At 38.7% G+C, this 23,585-nt stretch overlaps 1 protein-coding gene across 2 annotated transcripts in view; it reads left to right on the top strand.

The window, feature by feature from the left end:
* The window catches only part of c8a (complement component 8, alpha polypeptide), a 28,245-nt gene extending 9,977 nt beyond the window's left edge, over positions 1 to 18,268 (top strand). The window contains exons 3-11 of one of the 2 annotated variants that reach the window (XM_052012060.1): positions 1,509 to 1,650; positions 2,422 to 2,575; positions 4,742 to 4,928; positions 6,754 to 6,936; positions 8,424 to 8,664; positions 10,473 to 10,583; positions 12,386 to 12,549; positions 16,470 to 16,692; positions 17,617 to 18,268. In XM_052012060.1, the coding sequence (XP_051868020.1) occupies positions 1,509 to 1,650; positions 2,422 to 2,575; positions 4,742 to 4,928; positions 6,754 to 6,936; positions 8,424 to 8,664; positions 10,473 to 10,583; positions 12,386 to 12,549; positions 16,470 to 16,692; positions 17,617 to 17,765 (1,554 nt within the window). In that variant the 3' untranslated portion in view covers positions 17,766 to 18,268. Of the gene's footprint in view, positions 1 to 1,506; positions 1,651 to 2,421; positions 2,576 to 4,741; positions 4,929 to 6,753; positions 6,937 to 8,423; positions 8,665 to 10,472; positions 10,584 to 12,385; positions 12,550 to 16,469; positions 16,693 to 17,616 lie in introns of both variants that reach the window. The other variant, XM_052012061.1, reaches the window with a different exon arrangement.
* Positions 18,269 to 23,585: the final 5,317 nt, after the last annotated feature.

Below are 23,585 nucleotides of genomic sequence, written 5' to 3'. Positions count from 1 at the left end.
TTTTCTATAATCATTGCCAACATTTCCTTATTTTCAGGTCCTCTCTTGTTATGCCATAGTTCAAAAGAATGGTACCAAATGTACAGCAAATTTCTTTTGCAATGCATTGCTACTCCTTAACTCAGTGTAAAGAGACAAACATATGAGCATATCAAGAACCCGGTAAATGGCAGATCTGGTCTGAATAAAGTTCTGAAAACTACGGACAAGATGACAGAAAATTCCAGTCTTTATATGGGAACTACAATAACTTGGACACCCTCAGATGAAATTAGGTACAAACACCCATTTTCACAAACAAGTTCAGGATCTAATAATGCTGACTTTATTTGGAACCAGTAATAGAAACAGAGCACATGCCCGTACCCAGAAATGCAGGTACATTTGTTGAGACTCAAGAGCCTAAATATCACCACATTCAAAGCACTATTTTTCAGCCAAAATAATAATTCATGCATGAACAAACATGGTAAAAAAAAACTTCCTTGCAATTGCAGGGATTTATAAATTCTGACATGTCAGAACAAGTAAACTGTGGAGGAGCAATGTGCAGAGCTTTTGAATAGTGCAATTAGTAACATGAGAACATGAGACTGGTAGAATGTAATCACACAATGCAACAATAGTTCTTCAAAAGGAAGTCCAGCACTAATTGCAAAAGAGAAATAAATGACAAATTTATTTAGTAACTTCCCCGTCCTTTGGACCTTTGAGTATATTTTATAATCTAATGATTACCTTTGAATGCAATCTGTATTGTTGCATACAATAATGTAGAATTTAATTAGGACATTGCAAAGTTCTGCAAAGTATTAAGGAATAATTTATTAGATCATCTGCTTTCTTGATGGTGTTGGCTGTGGAGTGAAAATTGGCTAAAAATCTGGGAGAACTCTTTGCTCTTCTTAAGCTAGTGTCAGGGGATTTTTTTTAACATCTAGTTGAGTAATGTCACTGTTCTTCCAAAGCAGATCTCCTTTAATACTGCATGGATGTAAAGGCATAGCTTATGCCCTTAGTTCCATAGTGGCTCTTGAAACCACAAACTTCTGATCTGAAAATGAGAATTTTACAAGCTGAGCCAAGCTGACATTTAGATAGAGCTATTTGGAATGTAAAACCCCCATGGGGAGTGCAGGAAGTTCAGTTATCTGATCGAAGAAAGTTTGAATTTCAGGTTTTATTTCTCAAGAATTCACTAGCACCTTCTAAAGCACAATGAGCAACTAATCAAACTGTCCTAGAGACTGGATGTTGACTGTTATTTACTATTTCCATAAAACGTTGACTAAGGAGTTGGGTTTGAGCTGCGTGGATGAATAGATGTGTATTTGGATATCATATGCCTATGCTTAAATTGTGAGCAAAGCACTTCTTTAAGTTGGGACATCAGAATAATACTCACTTTTAAAGTTAAATCATGTGGTTGTGATATGTATTGATTTTACAATGTATATCCTTTATGCACGTCCAAGGGTGGTAACTAACATATTTATTTTATGATAAAGTCCAGATTTAGGAATCTGCAGAGGCCGGCCATGTTTGGTGGTAGCCAATGTATTGGATCTCTTTGGGAAGAGGTTACCTGCCAAACATCTAAACAATGTGTATCAACAAATACCTGTGGTGATCAGTTTCAATGCAGTTTAGGCAAGTAACTTTATGAATAATGATTAAAGATAAGCTTCAAATATTTGGAATATTGTCATCTTTTGTTTAAGCCATCCAATTCCTAAACCATCTATCTCTTTCCTGAGAAGGGCATTAACAAAATGCATTAGGATAGTGCTCGTGGGCAAAATGCTGCTTTTGCATTTTTACATTTCTTCCCTCCTCTCCTAAAGGTGCGACCATCAGTATCCGATATTTTGATGAAATAGAAATTTACATTGTCTACACCATTCAGTACCACAACATGTTCTGGATTTTGCACGAGGCAGGGGCAGCCTCACACCCTAACTTCTGCTATTTCACCCATTAACAGTGTCTTGCGCTGTACTGCTGCCGAAAACCAACTAATTTTACGACATATGTCAGTGATAATAAACTTGATTCTGATCAGTTATTCACTCCGATAGACACATGATTCCTAGAGAATAAAATTGCATTGTTCAAAGGGCATGGTGGCATTTGTGTCTCAGCTTTTGTATTTTTCATTGTCCTGAATTGATTATTTTCTTCATTTTTATGTTAATTTTCATATTCATTGTCTCTCATTTCATGAGAGACAAAACTAAGCTGTTTTTATAACTGGAAGAAAAGCTTAGATGAGGGCATACAGTGCAGGATAATCTTAAACATGAATAGAATATAGATCACAAAAAGGTATAGATTAGATGTTGCCAGACTTGGGTATTAATTTCACACAAGATATTCTGTGAAATAAATATAATCATGAAATTCATGTTAAATATTTTTTAGGTCGGTGTATTAAAAGACGTTTACTATGCAATGGTGAGAGAGATTGTGAAGATGCTTCCGATGAAGATGTCTGTGAGTCTGATGGTCCCAATGAAATACAAACTTCCTGTACTGGTTTGTTTCCAATCCCTGGTTTACAAGCAATTATGAATGGGTAAGTCATAGACAGTCACGCTGCCTGGATTCTGATGGGCTTTATTCTTTAGTTCACCTCTTTGTCTACAATCTCTACATCCTATTCTAATGGTCACATGCTCTTTTATGTGCCAGACTTTGATGTTGCAAGGTGCTTTTGGGCTGATAGATCAACGCCATGTTGTTAATTTACAACTAAGATGGTAGCAACATGTAATGAGTTAGCAGAGGGTATGAAACCATAGTCAATTGTTAATTTTGGTTTGGGGTGATGTCCGATCTGGTAACCATGGCATATATCTGCTTGCCTGATAGTCTGTCAATATCTCTGACTTGCCTCACAAATGTGTAATTTCCTCATACCAACTATCCCTGTAGTTTTCCTAATCAGAGCTAATTATTTCTTTTTTGTGCTGATAATCAGGCCTGGATGAATGTTGATTACAAACTATATAAATGTGGCTTGCTGGATATACTTGCAATCCGCAGACATGTGCCACCCAACAGCCACAAGAAAGATATATTTTTATTTCAATTAAAAAATAATTAAAAAGGTAAATTGTTCTCTGAAACACCCCTGGCATATCAGGAGTAAAACTTCTTGCAATCTCTATCAACTTTACAGGAACTTATTTAAAGAGGTCTGAGAGAGCAGGCCTAAAAAAAGTTCATTCAGAAAGACTGCAATGGGATTATTTATACCTTGGGCTCCAATTTAAAAGAATCAGATGGAGCTGGATATGACAAGCTGAGGAATCAGTCTGACTGAACCTTGAAGGCAGAATTAGCAGCCCTTCATAGTAACTTACTTTCTCTTCACTTAAAGATTGCTCAGGTCCTGCTCGAGGGTCAAGCAATGCAGATGGGTGAGACAGTTTCCTTTCAGGGTTCCAGCACATCTGTCCCCTCAAAGGACAAAAGTGCCAGCCAGCAAACAGAAGCTGCTAACCCTTGCCTCCTTCAAGGTGCAATTAAGTCATCTCATGACCATGCATGTAGACATTTAATCTTACTGTAGGAGCATATTTTATTTAAGGTTAGAATACAATTACAATTTCAGACCCAAATTTCTCACTTTCAGACTGAACCTGAGATCCTATCATGTTACGATCACACTTTCTCAGAGGATCCTTTACCATGTGGTCATTATTTAATACTAACTTGTTAAATATGACCTGACCTAAAACAATAGTTGCTTCTTGACTGGCTCCATGATATATTATTCAAAGAAACTCTCTGGAATTTACTCTATGAATTTGTCCCCATGGCTACCTTTGCCAATTTAATTTGCCCAAACTATATGAAGATGAATGTTGCTCACAATTATTACACTACCTTTCTTACAAGCACCATTAATTCTTGAGTCATACTCATTCCTACCCTATAGTTACTATAGGAGGCCTGTAGATAACTCTTACAAATGACTTCTTCCCCTTTTTGTTTCCTAACCCATCCAAAGCTATTCTACATAACCTCACATTTTCTCAATTTACATTCTGCCTGCCAACTTCTTGCCGACTCATTCATCTAAATATATTCCTTTGCAGGCTCTTCGTGTCCTCCTCACAACTTGCTAACCCACCTATCATCAGCAAATTTGGCTACAGTATGCTCAGTCCCTTCATCCAGGTCATCAACACAGATTACAGATAGTTGCCTATCCTTCCGAAATGACAAGTGCACTGGAATAATCAGTTTCTATTCTTTGTTGCTTTTGCATCCATCTCTCTGTAGCAGCAGTTGGATCATACCCATTTATTTCTATTTGTGCCATCAATTGATTAATCTTATTACAAGTGCATATTACATTCAAATAATGAGCCTTTAGATTTGCCTTTTTTTTAACCATTTTTCCCTATTCCTTCTCTGCTTGCTAGTGCATTTCTATCTTTGAATGCAATGTTCCTTTCTGACACACTCTGGTTGTCATTACCCATTTTGCTAACTTGAAATCTTGCATTGCATTATTTCTTTAACATTCTGAATTGACCCTCACCTGAATCCTTGGTTCAGGTTCTTCACATAATGTAAAGCCAATTTGACCTAGATCTTGCTAGTTTAAAATTGTAACCAGTAAAGAACCTTTAGCAAGTCTCAGCATTGCCAACAAAGTTTCATATCAGAACCCTGTGGTTATTTACAGAATAAACACCGAATTTGTTTTCACATATTGTTTTTTTTAAAGTTATAACATCTTAACAAATGAAATCGGAAGCACTGTCTTAGATTCTGGATATGATGGATATTGTGAGTACGTGTACAATGGGGATTGGAGGGAACTGCGATATGATAGTGAATGTGAACATCTCTACTATAATGATGATGAGAAATACTTCCGAAAACCATACAACATATTTCTATATAGGTTTGAGGTAAGCACAAATCCAATTTGCAATTCAAACCCTTCCTTAATAGATTATGAAATATGAAACAAAGCAAAGACTTTATATTACTTCACTGATTGCTCCAAAATAGTATCAGTGGTTATATTCAGACACCACAAATAAAAGGTTTTGGTCCATCATTACTCTCAATGCTGCTGCTATCAGCCAGTGATTCAATCCATACCAATCTTCTTTCTTATGCTGACTTGGATCAACAATAGTCTGTTAGACAATTGGTCCAATGCTCTTGAGGAGAGGGAGTGTATCTTTGCATTGTCATTAAACTTGTAGAGATGGCAGTGTATTATGGTGGAGATATAAGAGACTACAGATGCTAGAATCTGGAGCAAAATATACCTGCTGGAGGAACTCAGCCAGTCACAGCACATCTTTGGAGACAAAGGGAAGCTTGATGTTTCAGGTCAAGATCCTGCATCAGTTAAAGCCTGATGCAGGGTCTTGACCCAAAACAATGATGCTGCTTGACCAGCTGAGTTCTTCTTGCAGTTTGTTTCTTGAGGTTTGTTATCTGAATTGCCAGTATGACATTTGTGCATCAAGTTACCACATCAGCTGTGCCCTGTTAGATCAAAACCACTGTTACCATTGGACATCTAACAACTACTTTCAGCTAATATTGATTCACGTGAAGTTTATAAATTTAAAGATGAAATCATGAATCAAGTTTCCTGCCTAACTTCTTGTTTCGGAGAAGACAGGAGTTTTAATGACACTGGACTCTTTGTCTTCTTTGTTGAAGATGATTACTTTACATCCAAACAAAATTTGCCCTTATAGGACATTATGGTGTGCAATTCATCATATTGTACTGGTGAACAGTTCAAAAGTTTGACAAAATTTGAAAATCCCATACTTATGCCAGGATTACCTGCATTGGTTTCTTTCATTATCGATCTTTCCGCACAAAAAAAAGGTATCTTATTCAAAGGTCTTTCTTTAACTGAGGGGTAGCAAGTCATTAAAGTTATGTAATCAGGGACTCATTCATTCACATGTTATAATCAGTGAGGTGGACCTACACAGGAAGACATTAGGGAATTTTATACATCACCTGGCCCTCTCCTCTGATTGTTGGTGAACTACGTTGGTGTTAAAGATTGTAGCGAGGAGAGGGTCTCCTAGTTTGTATTAAAGAGTTATATTTTGCAGCCTTCTTACCAAAAATGTCTCTTTAGTAGGGAGTCCGTATTTGGGCACTGAAGAATCGATTCAGCCAGTAAATGCTGGAGAATTTGTGAATGTTTAGCACACTGGACTTGAGCAACCTGCAGTGAGTTGTAAAATGGCTCATTTAGGTGTCCCCATGGCAGCAGAGATGTTCCTTTGCACAATTAAAAAACACAATCTAATCCAATGTGCTCCTAGTTCTCCTGAGACTTTTGCACAATAGTTATAATGTGGAGCAGGCAGAAATCTATAATACATTAATAATGACATCATTTGGTGCATGCCTGGTACCGGGGCAAGAGTCAAGTGAGCTAGTGTGGATAGCACATCTACCTTGAGGTTGCTCAGAAATGAACTCCAAACAAAATAGAATTTGCATTGTCAGTGCCTAAGAAGCAGACCTGCATGATCCAGGTTTTTTTTTCTGCTGGAGACTTCTGGCTTTGTCTTTACATTAGTAATATTTGACCTTAGGTTTGAAGTCTACTTCTTTTCACCTGCTCATGTACAATGGATGGCACTTTGGAATCCAACAAACATGAGCCACAGATCCAAATTTTAAGTTCATAAAATTTTATCCATTTGTTATCTTTAACTCTTCAATTTTTTCCTGTTTTATTAATAGGCACTTGCTGATTCTGGGTTTTCAGTGGAGGTTTACAATGATGTTCACAATTTACTGACAGCAATGAAGAAGGATGTGTCATTTGCACTCAGATTCAGTGTGCAAATTTCTGTTGTGAAAGCTGCAGCTGGGTTTGCTGACTACCTAAGTTTTGTTAGAAATCTGACCACTTTTGTTGGAAAGGTGAGTAAACAGCAGATAATACCTGTGAATCTATTCAAACTGAAATGATTAAGGGAAGAGATAAAATGGTCAAAGCATTTCTGAATTTTCTTAAGTCAGCAAGAAATCTCAACTGGAATAAGAAATTTTCTGATGTGCATTTGTTAATTGTTTTTTTCTACATTTGAAGTATTGTGTTCAGTTCTGGTTGCCTCACTATAGGAAAGATGTGGAAGCTTTAGAGAGGGTGCAGAGGAGATTTACCAGGATGCTGCCTGGATTGGAAAGCATATCTTATGAAGGTAGGTCAAGTGAGCTAGGGCTTTTCTCTTTGGAGAGAAGGATGAGAGGTGACTTGACAGAGGTGTACAAGATGATAAGAGACATAGATCGAGTGGACAGTCAGAGACTTTTTCCCAGAGCAAAATTGGCAAACATGAAGGGGCATAATTTTAAGGTGATTGGAGGAGGATATAAGGGGGATGTCAGAGGTAAGTTTTTTACACAGAGAGTGGTGGGTGCGTGGAATGCACTGCCGGCAGAGGTGGTGAAGGCAGAAACATTAGGGACATTTAAGAGACTCTTAGATAGCCACATGAATGACAGAGAAATGGAGGGCTATGTGGGAGGGAAGGGTTAGATAGATGTTAGAGCAGGATAAAGTGTCAGCACAACACTGCGGGCGGAAGGGCCTATACTGTGCTGTAATGTTCTATGTTCTATTTACAAATTGGATTTCGTTAGACTGAGTTATATTATATGTTTAAGGCAAAAATAAAAAAAATGAGCAAAAGGAACATAAAATAGACTCCATATATACTGCAGTTTGTCTTGTAGAATCATAAGCAGTTAAAATAAACATAAAGTACCCTGTTCATTATAGTTAAAAAGCAGTGTACAATGTATATTTATATATGTACCCCCATGACTTTGTGTGCATTACAGTTGAAATAAGACACAGACATTTATTAGTTATACACAGACCACACTGCACATTCATATGCACACTGTGACTTGCATAACATCTATAACCAACAATGTGAATTTCTTTGGAAACTATTTGCAACTGCGCACACTGGTGAGCTTGTGTAATGCAACCCAGCTCTAGGTACATAAATGTGTACTTTTGTTCTCTAAGATTTCAAAACCCATCATCTGTGAGATTGCATTAGTGTAATTTCACCTTTCTGGGAACATACTGCACATGCTGCTGGTTGTGGTGACCAACAACTAATTTCTGAGTTGGCTTCAAGTGCTTCCTGAAGGTGGGAGGATTTTCGTGCCAAGGACTGGCCTGTTTCTCTGTGAATGAGCAGGTTTACTGTTATATTTTCAGTGACATTGAGGATATTATATAAATAAAGGAAATCGATTGGATTAGGTAACTGGAATGTTAATGCACTTTATAGTCACTGACAGAATAGTTAATAAAGACATTTATAGTCGAGAATTACATGTTCTGTTGCATTTTAAAAGAATTACTTAAAATGTTGGCATCATTTTTTTAGGATGTTAATTTTGTTCGTGTTCGAACTAAAGTTCAAACTGCTCACTTCAAAATGAGGAGATACAATTTAATTTTGGATGAAGGAATGGTTCAATCTCTGATGAAACTTCCAGATGAGTACAATTATGGAATGTACTCTAAGTTTATTGCAGATTATGGTACCCATTATTACACTTCAGGAACAATGGGAGGTGTTTTTGAGTTCGTCATTGTCCTGAATAAGCGTAAATTGCAAGTATCAGGTTTGTGATAATTAATACTGATGTTGCTTGAATAAAATTAATATTGTGGAATTATTTTAGGATGAAGCTACTTAATGTTAGCTCCATATCTGTCTATCGTGGAGGGTTGCATTGCACAATGCCAGTACAACATTAATTTAAGAATGGATATCTGGCCTCGGTGCCCACTGTAATAGTTGAGGATACTGAAAGTCCAGTGTGCTCCATGAACCACTTTATTGGTCTGCACAAGAACTTAAAGAAAACAATATCAGGGATTGAACCCTGTTCTCCCCAATGCTGAGTGCTGCTCTGATTGGCAACCTAGCACAAGTATCTGCCCTCTGCTGATGCTCCTGTAGCAATGAATCATCTGCCATTTACTCTATATGACCTATCAGAACTTGACCTCCCAAAGTGCATTACCTCATACTTTTCTTGATTAAATTCCATCAGCCACCACCCTGCCCAAATTTCTAGCTGATCTATGCCCCGCTGTATCCTTAAACAACCTTCTTTGTTATCTACAACTCCACCAATTGTTGTGTCATCTGCAAACTTACTAATTGTACCCCTTACATTGTCATCCAACTCACTTATATGTATTACAAACAACAAAGGTCACCAGTCAGCAAAACACCCATCCACCACTACCTTCTGCTTCCTATCATCCAGCTGATTTTGGATCCAGTTCACCAACATGCCATGGATACCGTGTGCCTTATCCTCCTGGACCAGCCTACTGGGCGGGGCCTTGTCATAAGTCCATATAGATACAATGCTACCAGTTCCCAGTGAGGGCATGCCGACCAAAGTGCAGCCTTGAGACCAGCATCTCAGCCCTGAATGGTCACATTGCTTTCCCTGGCCTGCCCAACGCCAGCCACGGACCATTCATTGCTGTAAGGAGTACCTGCAACTTGAGCTGATGGGAGAACAGGGGCCTATGCACAACTGAGTATTTGGACTGGAGGACGCGGAGTGTTATAACGAAGCAGCACTCAGCAGGGTAGCCTTAAACTTGGTACAAGTGTAACTCTAGACCCATAGCAATGTGATTCACTTTTACTTGCCCTGGAAATTGCCCCCATAAGTGAATCAGCCACTCACTTCAAGGGAAATCAGGGACGGTCAATAAACTCTTGCCTTGCCATTAACTTAAATATGTTGGGAGCTAACTAATTTAAGTAGAAATTCTTTTATTGCTCTTATTCCATCTTCCATTGTACTATCCTACTTTCTTTTTTTCTTTCCTCTGAAGATCTTCTTGACATTTATTTGCTTCCTTGCTACTTCCTGATTCTCCTTGATCAATCCATCACTGTAATCCCTCTCTCTCTCTCAGTTTAGTTTTTTTTGCTGTTTGCCTATTTTCTGTTGACCTTACTCTCTCCACTTGTTCTTACTTTCAGTCATCGTGAAGTTTCCTTTTCTGTCTTCCAAAGGCAGTATTCTAGGTAAAAACATTGGCCAAGAAGTTGGAGCAAAAGTATACAGGATGCATTTTTTTGGAGAATATCAGAACAAACTTAGAAGTTTGCAGAATTGAAAAGTTTGTAATAGTTTCCTGAAATACCCATGTATCTGCAAAGTGTCATATAAAATACGAAAGAACTGATTTCATACAATGTTACCAAATGGTTCAGACTTTCTTCAAGCTTCTACTCCATCTTGAATTCTATGTGAAAGTAAATTATTTTCCGACCTGTGTGCTGCAGCATTACCTGATTCACAATACAGCTCTGTGTTAGGATGACAACGTACAGTTCTTTTGCAGTATGATTTGAATGAAGTTGCATTTATGTACCTGTTCTTTTATTTACTTGAAGGTGTTTCTGCATACGATGCTGGACACTGTTTTGCAGGATCACTGGGAGTATTGATGAGCACTGCATCTGTTAGTTATGAAAAATGTAAGAAGATAAATGATACTAAAGCAAGTAAGTGAGTCTGCAAATACAGACACTGAATCATAATAATATATTTTAGAAGGCATCATAATTGATTCCTGTTTTTAACAGCTGTGGTGTTATGTTATTTAATACACAAATTATTTAATATTACAAAACAAAATACACAACAAAATTGAACATTTGTAGTTAAACAGGGAGCATATTTTACTAAATTGCTGCAAAAACAAATATATTTTTAAGAGAAATACTTGCTCAGTTATCCATGTCCCTTGATCACCCTTAACAATCTAGATTTAAGATTTGAACTTTTGACAAATGTACATGATTCAATAAATTCCACCACAGTTATCGTGGAGGGTTGCCAACTTCGTACTCTCTCTGGTTATGATGGTGCCGGAGTTGAAATTCATGAAGTCATAGAAGAGAAGACACCACACAAACAGACTGGATTCAAATTCCCTCTAATTAAAGTAGCAAAGGTAGCATCAGAGATACCACCAAATGTTCAGAGACATCATTTAAAGTTATGTAATTGTTCCTTCAAGTATATTTGGCCTTAGAATCCACTCATGCTGCAAGATCAACACCGGTGTAAAGGAGATCCAATTTTGCGTTAATGGTAACTTCATGGAATCAGCAAAGCCAGAGTAAAACCATGAGAAAGTACTTCCTCCAAGAGTCACCTCTTCTTGGCTACAGTATGAGGGAATAGTGAGGCTAAATGGAGTCACACAAACATTATTGCTATAAAGTTCAGAGTCAGTGATAAATGTTGATGATATTTTTGCTTTCAAAGTTGTTTTTCTGTTATTAATCCACCAGATGCATAAATTGTGGCTGTGGTCCACTCAAAGATGTTCAAATTGTTTGCCTTATTTGTTGTATTCCAAATATCATGACTGTGATGTTATCTGCAACTGGCAACATTTGTAAAGACACTTATTTTTTCACACTGAAATTATTGAATCCATCCTTGTTAAGTACTTAAATCTGCCCAGAAATGCTTCATTTTAATCTTCTATCGTCAATGGTTCTGACTAAGTTGATTCATTCAAGTATAAGAAATAAAAATTGCACAAGTAAAACCTTGGAGCTGGTTTGCTTCAAAATTTGGCCAAATTGCAGTAAATCTTTTGCCTGGCCATATGTTTACTTTGCATATCAGCAGTTGATCAGAAAGGTTTTCATTTCTTGGAGTCTTCAAATGAAAAGATGGAAAGTGAATGATATAAATTCATTAGTCTTTTTAATCCTTTAGATTTAGAATTCAACAAATAAGTAGTAGTATTATAGTTAAGCTAATTATTTCATTTACCCCAAGTAAAAGATCATCAGCTTTCTGGACCAGATGTGAAAGAGCATGGGGCCAACACAGAAAACTTGGAACAATATAGCACTAAAAAATCAGTCTCCCAGTAGAAACTTCACTTATTTGTTAAATGCCTTATATGTTAGGGAATTTAATCAATATTGAGCAATAATAATCTGTTGACATGAGTTAATCAGACTTTTTGGTGCATACCCCTTCGTTGCATTTGGCCAGATGTTAGGTGCTATAAATTGAAGTATTGTTCTATTCTCCAATCATGCAATGGTTTGTTTGTTCAAGAACAAAAAAAAACTACAAAAGAATAAAAATGATCATAAACTCAACTCTGTGAAAGGGGAGTGTCCACTTGATCATGGTCAAGATTTCCTTGACTGAATTTGAAATAATATTCAAAATTAATAGTTGCATTTGGTGCATTAATTTCATTCTACTTATATTCAGATGTACAATTTATGATGTAGTCTGTAAAAAGGTAATCATTTTTAAATTATTATTTTAGCTTCAAATGATTCAAAAACATTTATAGAAGATGTTATTCCACATGTACAAGGAGGAGACCTTGAATCAATTGCTGGAATGCTCGGTCGAGAAATACCAGATGCCAAAATGTATCGAAGATGGGGTAAATCCTTGAAATACGTCCCAGCAGTCATTGATTTTGAGGTAAAACGGTGTGGGTGTTCTAAAAGCAACAAACATATCTGTTTGCTAGTTCACACAATTAAATCGGCATTTAAGGACAATTAAAATATCCAATTTTAATCTCATGCAATTAAATAAATGAACTTTAAATATATCATTCACAAGCTTAAAAACTAAAAAGAGCAGTTAAGTTTGCATTTTGAAGCACTGAGGATCAGTGAACCATGTCTGAGGGTTTCTTTTAAATGCAGGTGAAACATGTACACCGATAGATATCTGGAAAAGAAAAAGTTGAAACAATGATGTGAATAGAAGAGAATTTTCCACCAAACACCCCTGGAGCATTGAAAGCAAAATCAGAACATGAAGAAATGCCAATGAGAGCAGGCAGATCAAGGGCATGATTCTAGTTGTTACATTTACACTATTCCTTGGAGAAACTCGTTGGGAGCACTAGTTTTTGAGATCCTATGAGAAAGTAGGTGGTTTTGCATGCCAAGCAGCAACAAAGACATAAATATAACAAAGGCTAACCTATAACAATGAGACAGGCAGCTGTCATAATGACCTTGAAACAAATATTTAGAAAGGCAATAAACCCAAAGGAAAACCTTTAACTAAGGCGACTAGACACTGGTCAGGAACAGAGGAAGAGAAACATTAAATCAAGTGAATACTCAAGTTAACCACCCTGACTTGAAAAATCAAGTGTCAGGTTAAACACTGACTCAAAAAGGTTCATAATGGAGTTAGCAATTTTTTTCCTCACATGAAGCCATAGTGAATGCCATTTAATATTAGCCTGATCATTACAACATACTTGACACAGCTTATTCAGAAAGCCTTTGGAAAACTTTAGATAATGTTTTACTTGATGGATATTTGATGGTCAGCGTGGACAAAGCTCCTATTTCTGAGCTGTATAACTCTATGACTCTGATGTTCAAGTCAGTTAGCAGTTAAGAAAACAAGAAGTGAATTCTAATCTATGTTCTGGAGCATTTCTGATCCTGATGTGTGAGGAACTGTCTTTAGGGACTATGGCTTCACCGTGAGATGGCCAACAAAGCAAGCAATCACTTTCTCAACAAAGCTCCGTACAAATATCTGTTCTGCTAGTGGCATTTCTCCCATGTTGTGACCTGTGGCAAGTTGGAAATATTACAAGAATAAGGGGGCATTCTACTCAAATTAGTGGCAATGGCTTCATTGGAAATAAACCTGGGGTTTGGGTGGATCATGGGAATTTTTGGTTCTCAGTGCCTAGTAATATTTTGTTGTTTGAAACACTGGAAGGTGAATATTAGAATTTTGGGATTCCAGGAATACTGCACTGGAGGCTTGGGAATAGTGAGTGAGGTCTTTTGATCTACATTCACTGCAAACTGGGTCCAAGGTTCTGTGTGTATATTGCAAAAGGTGGTGGCAGGTCCAAGAGCATAGGAATGTTGCTGGTATCCTTGGCTTAACAGTCTGAAGTTCTGAGAAACTGAGACAGGATCCTGAAATGTAAGAATGGGAAGGATGTCTGGGAATGGAAATTCCATGATCCAACCATAAAATGAATAGTTTTTTAGTATGTGGACAACAGCATCTGCAAGAGTTGGAAACTGTTGAGATAAGGAGAACCTGTTGAGATAAGTGCACCCTTGGGTTCTGAAGGAGGTGGGAACTGTTGAGATAAGGAGAACCTGTTGTGATAAGTGCACCCTTGGGTTCTGAAGGAGGTGGCTTTATAGATTGTGGAAGCATTGGAGATGATTTTCCAGGAATCAATAGACCCTGGCATGGTTCTGGAGGACTGGAAGGTCGCAAATGTGGTTCCGCTGTTTAAGAAAGGAGGGAGGCAGCAAAGGGGAAATTACAGGCCTATTAGTCTGACATCGGTGGTTGGAAAATTATTGAGTCGATCCTCAAGGACAAGGTTATGGAATACCTAGAGATGCATGACAAGATAGGTCCAAGTCAGCATGGTTTCATTAAGGGAAGATCCTGCCTGACCAACCTATTGGAATTTTTTAAGGTAACCTCAAGTAGGATAGACAAGGGAGAAGCTGTGGATGTTGTGTATTTAGATTTTCAAAAGGCCTTCAACAAGGTGCCGCACAAGAGGCTGCTTAATGAGTGCCCATGGAATTACAGGAAAGATATTAGAATGGGTAGAGCATTGGCTGATAGGCAGAAAGCAAAGGGTGGGAATAAAGGGATCCTGTTCTGGTTGACTGCCGGGTACTAGTGGTGTTCCGCAGGGGTTGGTGTTGGGGCCACTTCTTTTTACACTGTAAATCAATGACTTAGATTATGGAATAAATGGTTTTGTGGCTAAATTTGCAGATGACACCAAGATAGGTGGAGGAGCAGGAAGTGTTGAAGAAACAGAAAGGTTGCAGAGAGACTTGGACAGTTTATGAGGGTGGGCAAAGAAATGGCAGATGAGATACAATGTCGAGAAATGTGTGGTTGTACACTTTGGAAAAAGAAATAAACGGGCAGATTATTAGCTAGATGGGGAGAAAATTCAAAATTTGGAAGTGCAAAGGACTTGGGGGTCCTCATGCAGGATACCCTAAAGGTTAACCTCCAGGTTGGGTCAGTGGTAAAGAAAGCAAATGCTATGTTGGCATTCATTTCAAGAGGAATAGCGTATAAAAGTAAAGATGTGTTGATGAGGCTCTATGGGGCACTGGTGAGACCTCATTTGGAATACTGTGTGCAGTTTTGGGCCCCTAATCTTATGTACTGATGCTGTAGAGGGTTCAGAGAAGATTTACGAAGATGATTCCCGGAATGAAAGGGCTTAAATATGAGGAGTGTTTGTTGGCTCTTGGACTGTATTCATTGGAATACAGAAGAATGAGAGGGGACCTCATAAAAACATTTTGAATGTTGAAAGGACTGGACAAAGTAGATGTGGCTAAGTTGTTTCCCATGGTGGGTGAGTCCAGGACAAGAGGGCACAGTCTTAGAATTAGAGGGTACCCATTTAGAACAGAGATGCGGAGAAATTTCTTTAGCCAGAGGGTCGTGGATTTATGGAATTTGTTGCCACATACAGCTGTGGAGGCCCGATCATTGGGGGTGTTTAAGGAGGAGATTGATAGGTATCTAATTAGTCAGGGTATCAAGGGATATGGGGAAAAGGCCGAGAATTGGAGCTAGATGGGAGAATAGTTTAGCTCATAGTGAAGTGGCGGAGCAGACTCGATGGGCCAAATGGCCTACTTCTGCTCCTTTGTCTTGTGAACTGGAGGGAATAGGGCCTAGCTTCCTTAAGGAGAAAAACATGTGTTTATACAGTCAAACCTTGGTATTTTCCAAAGCATTGAATGAGGACAAAATTACTTGTGATTGTGAAATCAGCAATGAAGGGGCATTAATTTAAAACTGTTACTTCAAAGCGAGAAAAGGGGAGAGGAGCAATTTCTTAGCAGAGTGACTTAATGGACCAAAGATAACTTTTGTCAGAATGCTTAGATTAGTATGAGATCTGTGTATCTTTTAAAGAAAAAATAGATACGTGTTTATAAGCAGAACAAGATACTGTAATAAAGCAGACATATTTGGGCAGTTAAGTTCCTCTTGTAAAGACCCTTCAGAGATAGAAAGTTTTGGTGCTGTCAATTATTATTGTTCTGTGGTACGTTCAGTGGATCTTCCAAAAGTATGCAATACAAGAAACTTTACTGAGATTGTAAAGACTTGCTAAACAAACTTCAAACGGGTGTAGACAGTAATAATCATCAGTTTGAAATTTATGGTAATTTTATATTTAAAGAATGCTTCAAAGTGAATACCAATTAGCTGGATCTGATTCTGACTAGTCTTAATAAGTTCAATTCTTTAAATGTTTTTAAACAAATTGACATTAAATTAAAATAAGCAGACTGAAGCTAAGTTTTAACTTTGGGTCAACTTGAAACATTTTTTGTTGCTTACTCTAGGTCATGCCCATTTATGATTTGGTGTCCAGAAGTAATCTTCAATCAGTTAACATTAAACAACAGCATTTAAAGAGAGCAATGGAAGAGTACTTGTCTGAATTTCATCCCTGCAGATGCCATGCATGTTATAATAACGGAAGTCCATTTCTTTTAAGCAATAAGTGCATCTGCGTTTGTGAGCCTGGTTTTGAAGGAAGAACATGTCAGGAAACAAAACGAAAGGGTAAGAAATCGTGAAAGGTATTATCAGGATCCTTGTAACAGTTACTGTTTAAAAAATACCTCTGCTGTTTCTCTTTCGCAGATATGATATTTAGTTTTGTTGCAAATACAGAGAATTTAATCTCTCCCTGATATGCATTGTGCTACTTATTTAATTTTTTGTTGAAATACTTCTGGGCCTAGAGGCTGCAGTGTGTTGTTAAAAAATGCTACGTGCTCATTGTGTGTTGCACCAGCAACTGTGTGGGTTAGGGCCTGCTGCTGCTGACTTCAGTGGCGCTCAAGGCCAAAGGCATGAATGGTATTGTCAGCCAGGGAATCAATTTACATTCTGAAATAATCTTTAACTGGGCTGCCCTTCAAATCCTATTTGAAAAAATAACATTTAAAGATTCTAATTTTACTTGCCTTTGAAGTTTTTTAGCAGCTCTGGGTCTGGAATTGGGAATTGTAATAACCCAGCTTGATGTTTCCAGTATAAATGTATTAGTGGCTGTCTGGCTTGAGAATAATGGGAAGTATAATAACTGGAATGACAAATTGTATTTCTATGGCTGATAGAATGCACCAGTTAAAAAGACCATCCAAAATGGCTTTTTTAAAAGTTGAATCTTAATTTTAAGTGCCAAACTGTTGCCAGTGGAGTAACCAGGTAATGATTTCATTCTATGGTTAGCTACAGTTTATTCTGATGATGTTTCCTCAAGTTTTAATTATTGTAATCGTTTCAACTAATAACATTTTAGGTATCATTCTGTATTCTGGGCCAAATCATAATTCATGTTTGGAAAAATACAGAACAAAGTTATTCTGTTGTTAGTTTGAAAATGAGCTTACGATCATTGCTCTTTTGGTAACAGGTGAATATAATGTCAGTCCAGGTTAGTGGAAGAATATCTCAGTGTGATGTCCTTCACTTTCACAGGGATCACGGATGGAGGCTGGGATTGCTGGTCTCAATGGTCTCCATGCAGCGGAGGCTCAAGAAAACGGACACGGAACTGCAACCATCCACCCCCAAAAGATGGTGGTGCCATGTGTCTTGGGAAGAACACACAGACACAGCACTGTTAAAAATGTCCCCAGTTCTTTGGCTGTCTGAATTATTTGCTTTCAAACACTGACCATTTTAATTGGGTAGTAGTTTGAAATTCACTCTGTATTTCTTTTTTCCTATCTTAAATGCAAGGAATTTCAGGCTGCATCCACTAATATGAATCATTCAAACTGACAGAACACCACAGGAATCTATATTTATTGAAAAATACTCACAAAATGATTTGTGGAAATTAATGTCATTTGAATATGCCTCTCCAAAGCAATGATATCAGTCCTTTGGCAACAATTGCCAGTTGATTCATCAACATATTGAACTCAACATGTTGAAGTCACAATATCATCACAGAATAAATGATATTGTGACTGATGCCCACTGGTCCTCTCATGTCTGATCCATCATCTTCAGTTGCATTACAGCTTCACTGAAAAAGATTCATAAATAGATAATGGGAAAAAATGAAGCATCAAATGAAAATCTGTAACAGTAATTCCGGTAGAAAATAAAGATGTAAAACATACTTGGTTTCAGATATTTTATAAGAATCTTATCAAATGAGTAAAATAACACCAGAGCTTTAAAAATAATCAGGGCACCAAGTCCGGTTGTAAATCTGTCAGTTTGCAGGGTGAGTATTAGAAGGGGCCCACTGGTGGGTAGATAGTCTGCATGACTGAATCCCCGGGTACTGCCTCCCCCCTCTACCGAAAACTTTAGCCATTCTGAGGGGGTATCTAGGGTCCAATTTCCATGAATGCACAAGCATTTCTCCCCTTTGGCTCTATGTATAGGGTTGTTCCATGGAAGAGTAAAATATAAACAGATTTCAACTGGGTCCTCTAAGGTAACTCCAAGCAGAAAGAGCATGCCCAGTCACACCAGGTGTAACACAAAGTTCCAATGCACTGCGAGATAAGATGTTGTTTCAAGTGCAGGCTAGGGAAGAAGGCATTTAGCATGCTTGCCTTCATAAACCAAGGCATCGCAAATAAGATTTCGCTAGAATGGATGCACCTTCACTTTTCTGGAGGAAGGAACATCTCATCTTGCAAGGCATTCAAGCTTTGTGCTACACTTGGTCCTATTGGGCTTGCTTTTTCTGCTTGGAGTCACCTTAGAGGACAGAGTGGAAATTCCAACTTAGGATCACGGCATGTTATACCGGGATCTCAGCTGCTTTGAAAGTCATTCAAATGAACTGGAAGCTCTTGATCATGAAACTTCCCATTAAAATTGCAGGGAGAACTCCTTGGTGCGAATCCATGGGGACTGACACTCTACTGTGCACCATCATTGAAATGACATCAGGTTTGCAGATCCCCAGTTCTTTGAAGGATAACTGTGCATAAGATGGGCATCAACACTAAAACGGCATGCAAACACATGGTTTGCTGCCTGATCTCCCAGCTTGGCAGGAGGTAGCAAGCCCTGCATCAGCTGGTGATGCCATGCTGGGCCAGGGGCAGGGTTGACTATTATATACTACCAACAGCCAATAGAAAGAATATCATGCCTTTGAATGTGTGCAACCCAGGAAGCGACTAAGATGGCCAGTGCTCACCAGTCAAAGTGGAAGATTCACTTTTCTCCAAGATGGACAACTTCTGGAACATGTGGCTTGCTCTAACTGATTCAAAAATGTCAGCCCAAGGAGAGACGGGATCTTTAAGGAATACTGAAGCAGGCCTTCACCTTATTTTTAGAGCTTGCTCCAGCAGTCAAACCCTGTGCTGCTTCTTACAGAGTCATAGAATAATAGAGTTGTATGGCATAGCTACAGGCCCTTTGGCCCAAATTGTCCAGGCTGACCGTGATGCCGATGTGTCTATCAATATCTCAAACACTTCCTCCTTCATGCCACAGACATGTTCCACAATACCAACATACCCCTCCCTAACTCTTAATCCTCCACATCCTTCTCCCAGGTGAATACCATTCACATCCCCTGGCTCTACACCTAGATTTGCTTTTGGTCCCTGAAGGCACCTACTCTTTCCTTAGCTACCCTCTTGTTTCTAATATACCTATAAAAAGTTTTGGGATTCGCCTTAATCCTGCTTTCATGTCCTCTTTTGCCCTGCTAATTTCTTTCCTAAGTTCTCTTCTACATCCCTTATAAACTTCAAAAGACTCATTCGATATTAAATGCCTACGGCTGATATATGCTTCCTTCTTATTTCAGATCAAACCTCCAACTTCCTTTGTTAACCGAGGTTCCCTAATCTTACCATCTTTGCTTCTTACCCTTACTGGGACATGCTGACTCTTAACAGGGACATGCTGACTCTAATCTACATTTGTGGTAAAATAATCACAAATGCCTCATCAATCATATGTTGCTTGGTAATTGACACCACTGTGTATGAGCATGAGTCAGATGTAATTTAACCACAAGGCACAAAAGAACAGGGCTGCACCTCACATTTCTAAGCCTGACGGGAGTCTGGCAGGACTGACTTTCCTGAGAAAAAATGAAAGTTACATCATTATGAATGCATTCAATAAGACTAGATCTGTTCCCCACAGAATGAAATTATGGCCCAGAGTTTTCTGTAAAATGACTGGTGTGGCTACCAGTATTCATTGCAATTAAAGAGCAAACCTAACATGGATAGTGAAATGCAAAAACCAAGGTTGCTGACCACATTACCTCACTCCTAACCAAGTTTTAGAACACCAATATTTCACCAAGGGATTTGACATTGAAACACAAGGAATTTTGTCTAAGTTTACTGTGGAATTCCACTTGGAGTACTGTGCTCAGTTCTGGTCACCTCACTACAGGAAGGATGTGGAAGCCATAGAAAGGGTGCAGAAGAGAGTTACAAGGATGTTGCCTGAATTGGGGAGCATACCTTATGAAAACAGGTTGAATGAACTCAGCCTTTCCTCCTTGGAACAACGGAGGATGAGAGGTGACCTGTTAGATGTGTATAACATGATAAGAGGCATTGATCGTGTGGATAGTCAGAGGCTTTTTCCCAGGGCTAAAATGGTGGCCACAAGAGGACACAGGTTTAAGGTGTTGGGGAGTAGGTACAGAGGAGATGTCAGGGGTAAGTTTTTTACTCAGAGAGTGGTGAGTGTGTGGAATTGGCTGCCGGCAACGGTGGTGGAGGCGGATACGATAAGGTCTTTTAAGAGACTTTTGGATAGGTAAATGGAGCTTAGAAAAATAGAGGGCTATGGGTAAGTCTAGTAATTTCTAAGGTAGGGACATGTTCGGCACAACTTTGTGGGCCAAAGGGCCTGTATTGTGCTGGAGGTTTTCTATGTTTCTATGTTTACTGTGCTATGTGAAAGTTGCACATTAACTCACCAGAGAAGATAAGGTTGGTCCTTTCCTCTGAAATGAATTTTTAACAGCATTTCAATTATTGATAGGCCCAAAGAAAGCTGACACTGATAAATGAATGTTTACATGTGTGGAGGCTTCCAAAGAATCCCAACAAATTTTAATATGGTTGGACATTTAAGAAATAATTAAAGTGACCTCTCTTTATCCATCTTTCTTACACGCTCTTTATTTCACTTTCTGCAAATGTTTTGGCTTTAATTTAAATTATTATTATTTCTGGAATTGGACTCTGCAGCCTAGGTATTCAGTCAGGTATTCATGATCGTTGCTATGAACTTGAACTGAAATGCAAAATTGATCATCCAACTTAGTTTGCAATGTGTATAACTGAATTAATGGCCCCCTGTACTCAAGATGCAGAGGCCACTGGCAAGCAATAGTAGTATCAATCTACATTCCATACCCATTTGGTGTCACTGCTATACAATTGGAGCATGTATACATGCTAAAGAAATTGAATGGTTCTTGACTATAAGAACAGGCCTAAATGGAAGGGTGAAGACCAACTCTAATGTAAGTTAAAGGACTCCTCCTTAGTTGAACCACTGTTGGAAGGGTCTGCTACTGAAGCAAGCCATCCAATCTTCACCTATTAACTAGAAAACCCGCTGTCAAGGTAAGGTCATCACCTGAGCCCTGATGCAGCCTCTCAACCCAAAACATTGACCTTTCTCTGCCTCCGTAGGTGCTGCCTGACCCACTGGGTTCCTCCAGCAGATTGTTTTTTTGCTTCAGGTTACATTATCTGCAGTTGCTTGTGTCTCCAAGTTCACCATCTTTCTTTGGTAGAAGGGGGTTTGACTGCTCTGATGATGTCAATGTCCTTCACTATGATGCTAACTCATCCCAGGGGCCCCTGCCTCCTACCTGCTGCCCTTGGTTTGGGAATTCAAACTGAGTCCCACTCCACTACTTCACGCAGTGGTTTGTAATGAAAACCCTGCATTGAGAGCTCGCACCTTGGCAGCAGACCATGCTTACAAGTTTATGCTTCTCATTCAACTCTTGAAATTGCATGTGGAAACACGCTGCAACTTTTGTATTTGTGTCATGAGTCCTTGTTGATAGTGTAGGTAATGTAATCACCTCCTCATGAGCTTGGACTTCAATGTGAGTCCCATCTTAGCATGTAATTCCACCAACTGTACAATTGCTAACTCATTGTGTATCACAGTAAAGGTTCATTAATCAGATTGAATTCAGACATTTGCCTAAAACGTGGATCACATTGGCCTTGGTTATATCATCAGTACGTGATTAACCCTAACCCCTCACCTAACTGCTGGGCCAAATCCTTCCTTCTTCACCACTCAAGTGCCAACAATTTCACCCCCCCCCCCCCAACCCCTTCTCACCACAAAAAGACATCACTGGAGTGCTACTAAAGCCAGTCGGTGTACCTAGTCCACGGCACACCCCTCCACTCCCCACACCTCAACCCCCATGGCTCCCTCCCAACAACCAAAGGTGTGAAGGTGAGCGGTGACGGCCACTTGAAATTTGATGCAGTGCGACAGCAATCAAAACAATGATTGACCCACCTTATCTTCACCATTCTGACCTACCCTTTAAGTTTGTGCAGCAGTTTCAGTTTCTTGAAATAGTTTCCTAATCTCAGTAAATCTCAGTGCAAACTGCCACCGAAACTCTCTGGGCAAGTGCAAACATAATGAACAACTGGTGCCATTCCTTTACTGCTGACCATAAAATTCAGGCCGAGGGTTCTTGAGATCTGCTAGTGGTTCATGGAACTGAAATGAACTGCATTATTAAGAATAGAATGCAGTAATCATTTTCAAATATTTATGCATACGAGCTGGTGCCTGACTAACAATGCATGAATTGGTTCATATTAAAACAAGTAACAAAAAGTAGTGATGACGTATAAGGTATTGGCATGGCTTTCACTGTAAGAACAATGGCTGATGCTATCGGCGCTCACCTTTATTAAAGTGTAAATTGGACAGGGGTTTCCGGCTTCTGTAGATGTGTAGTGAAACGTGGAAATTGCTGTCTGAGAGGCCCTGCTCCTCCAAAAGCTCTGCTCCAACAGTTTCCCATTGAGAGACGCATCATTCACATGCACAGAAGAATGTGAAGTTGCACTACATACCCTCAACGTATTCTCTGCCAAACTGCCAAAAATTGTCCCTTGCCCATTAAAGTATCTGAATTAATAATGGCAAGATGAGCCTTGATTATTTTTAAATATCTTCTCTGACACTAAAAATTAAAAGTACATAGTCTCATTTCATCACTTCAATTATTGAAGATCTCTGTATATTCTTTGTCATTGAATGAAATATTCTAATTTACATCATAAAGATTCTTCACTGTTTTGAGTGGTAGACTATTGTTTGTCCTGTCACACAGGTCCCAAGACACTTGCAGAAGGCACAGTGCTCTTTTGGCTTGCTAATAATTACAAGTCGAAGTGCAAAATTCCACACAGTAAGTCTGTGGACAACTGAAAATGAGT

This window comes from Pristis pectinata, chromosome 3 (assembly GCF_009764475.1).
Source record: "Pristis pectinata isolate sPriPec2 chromosome 3, sPriPec2.1.pri, whole genome shotgun sequence".
NCBI classification, from domain to species: domain Eukaryota; kingdom Metazoa; phylum Chordata; class Chondrichthyes; order Rhinopristiformes; family Pristidae; genus Pristis; species Pristis pectinata.
This window is presented reverse-complemented; position numbering and strand designations above follow the sequence as displayed.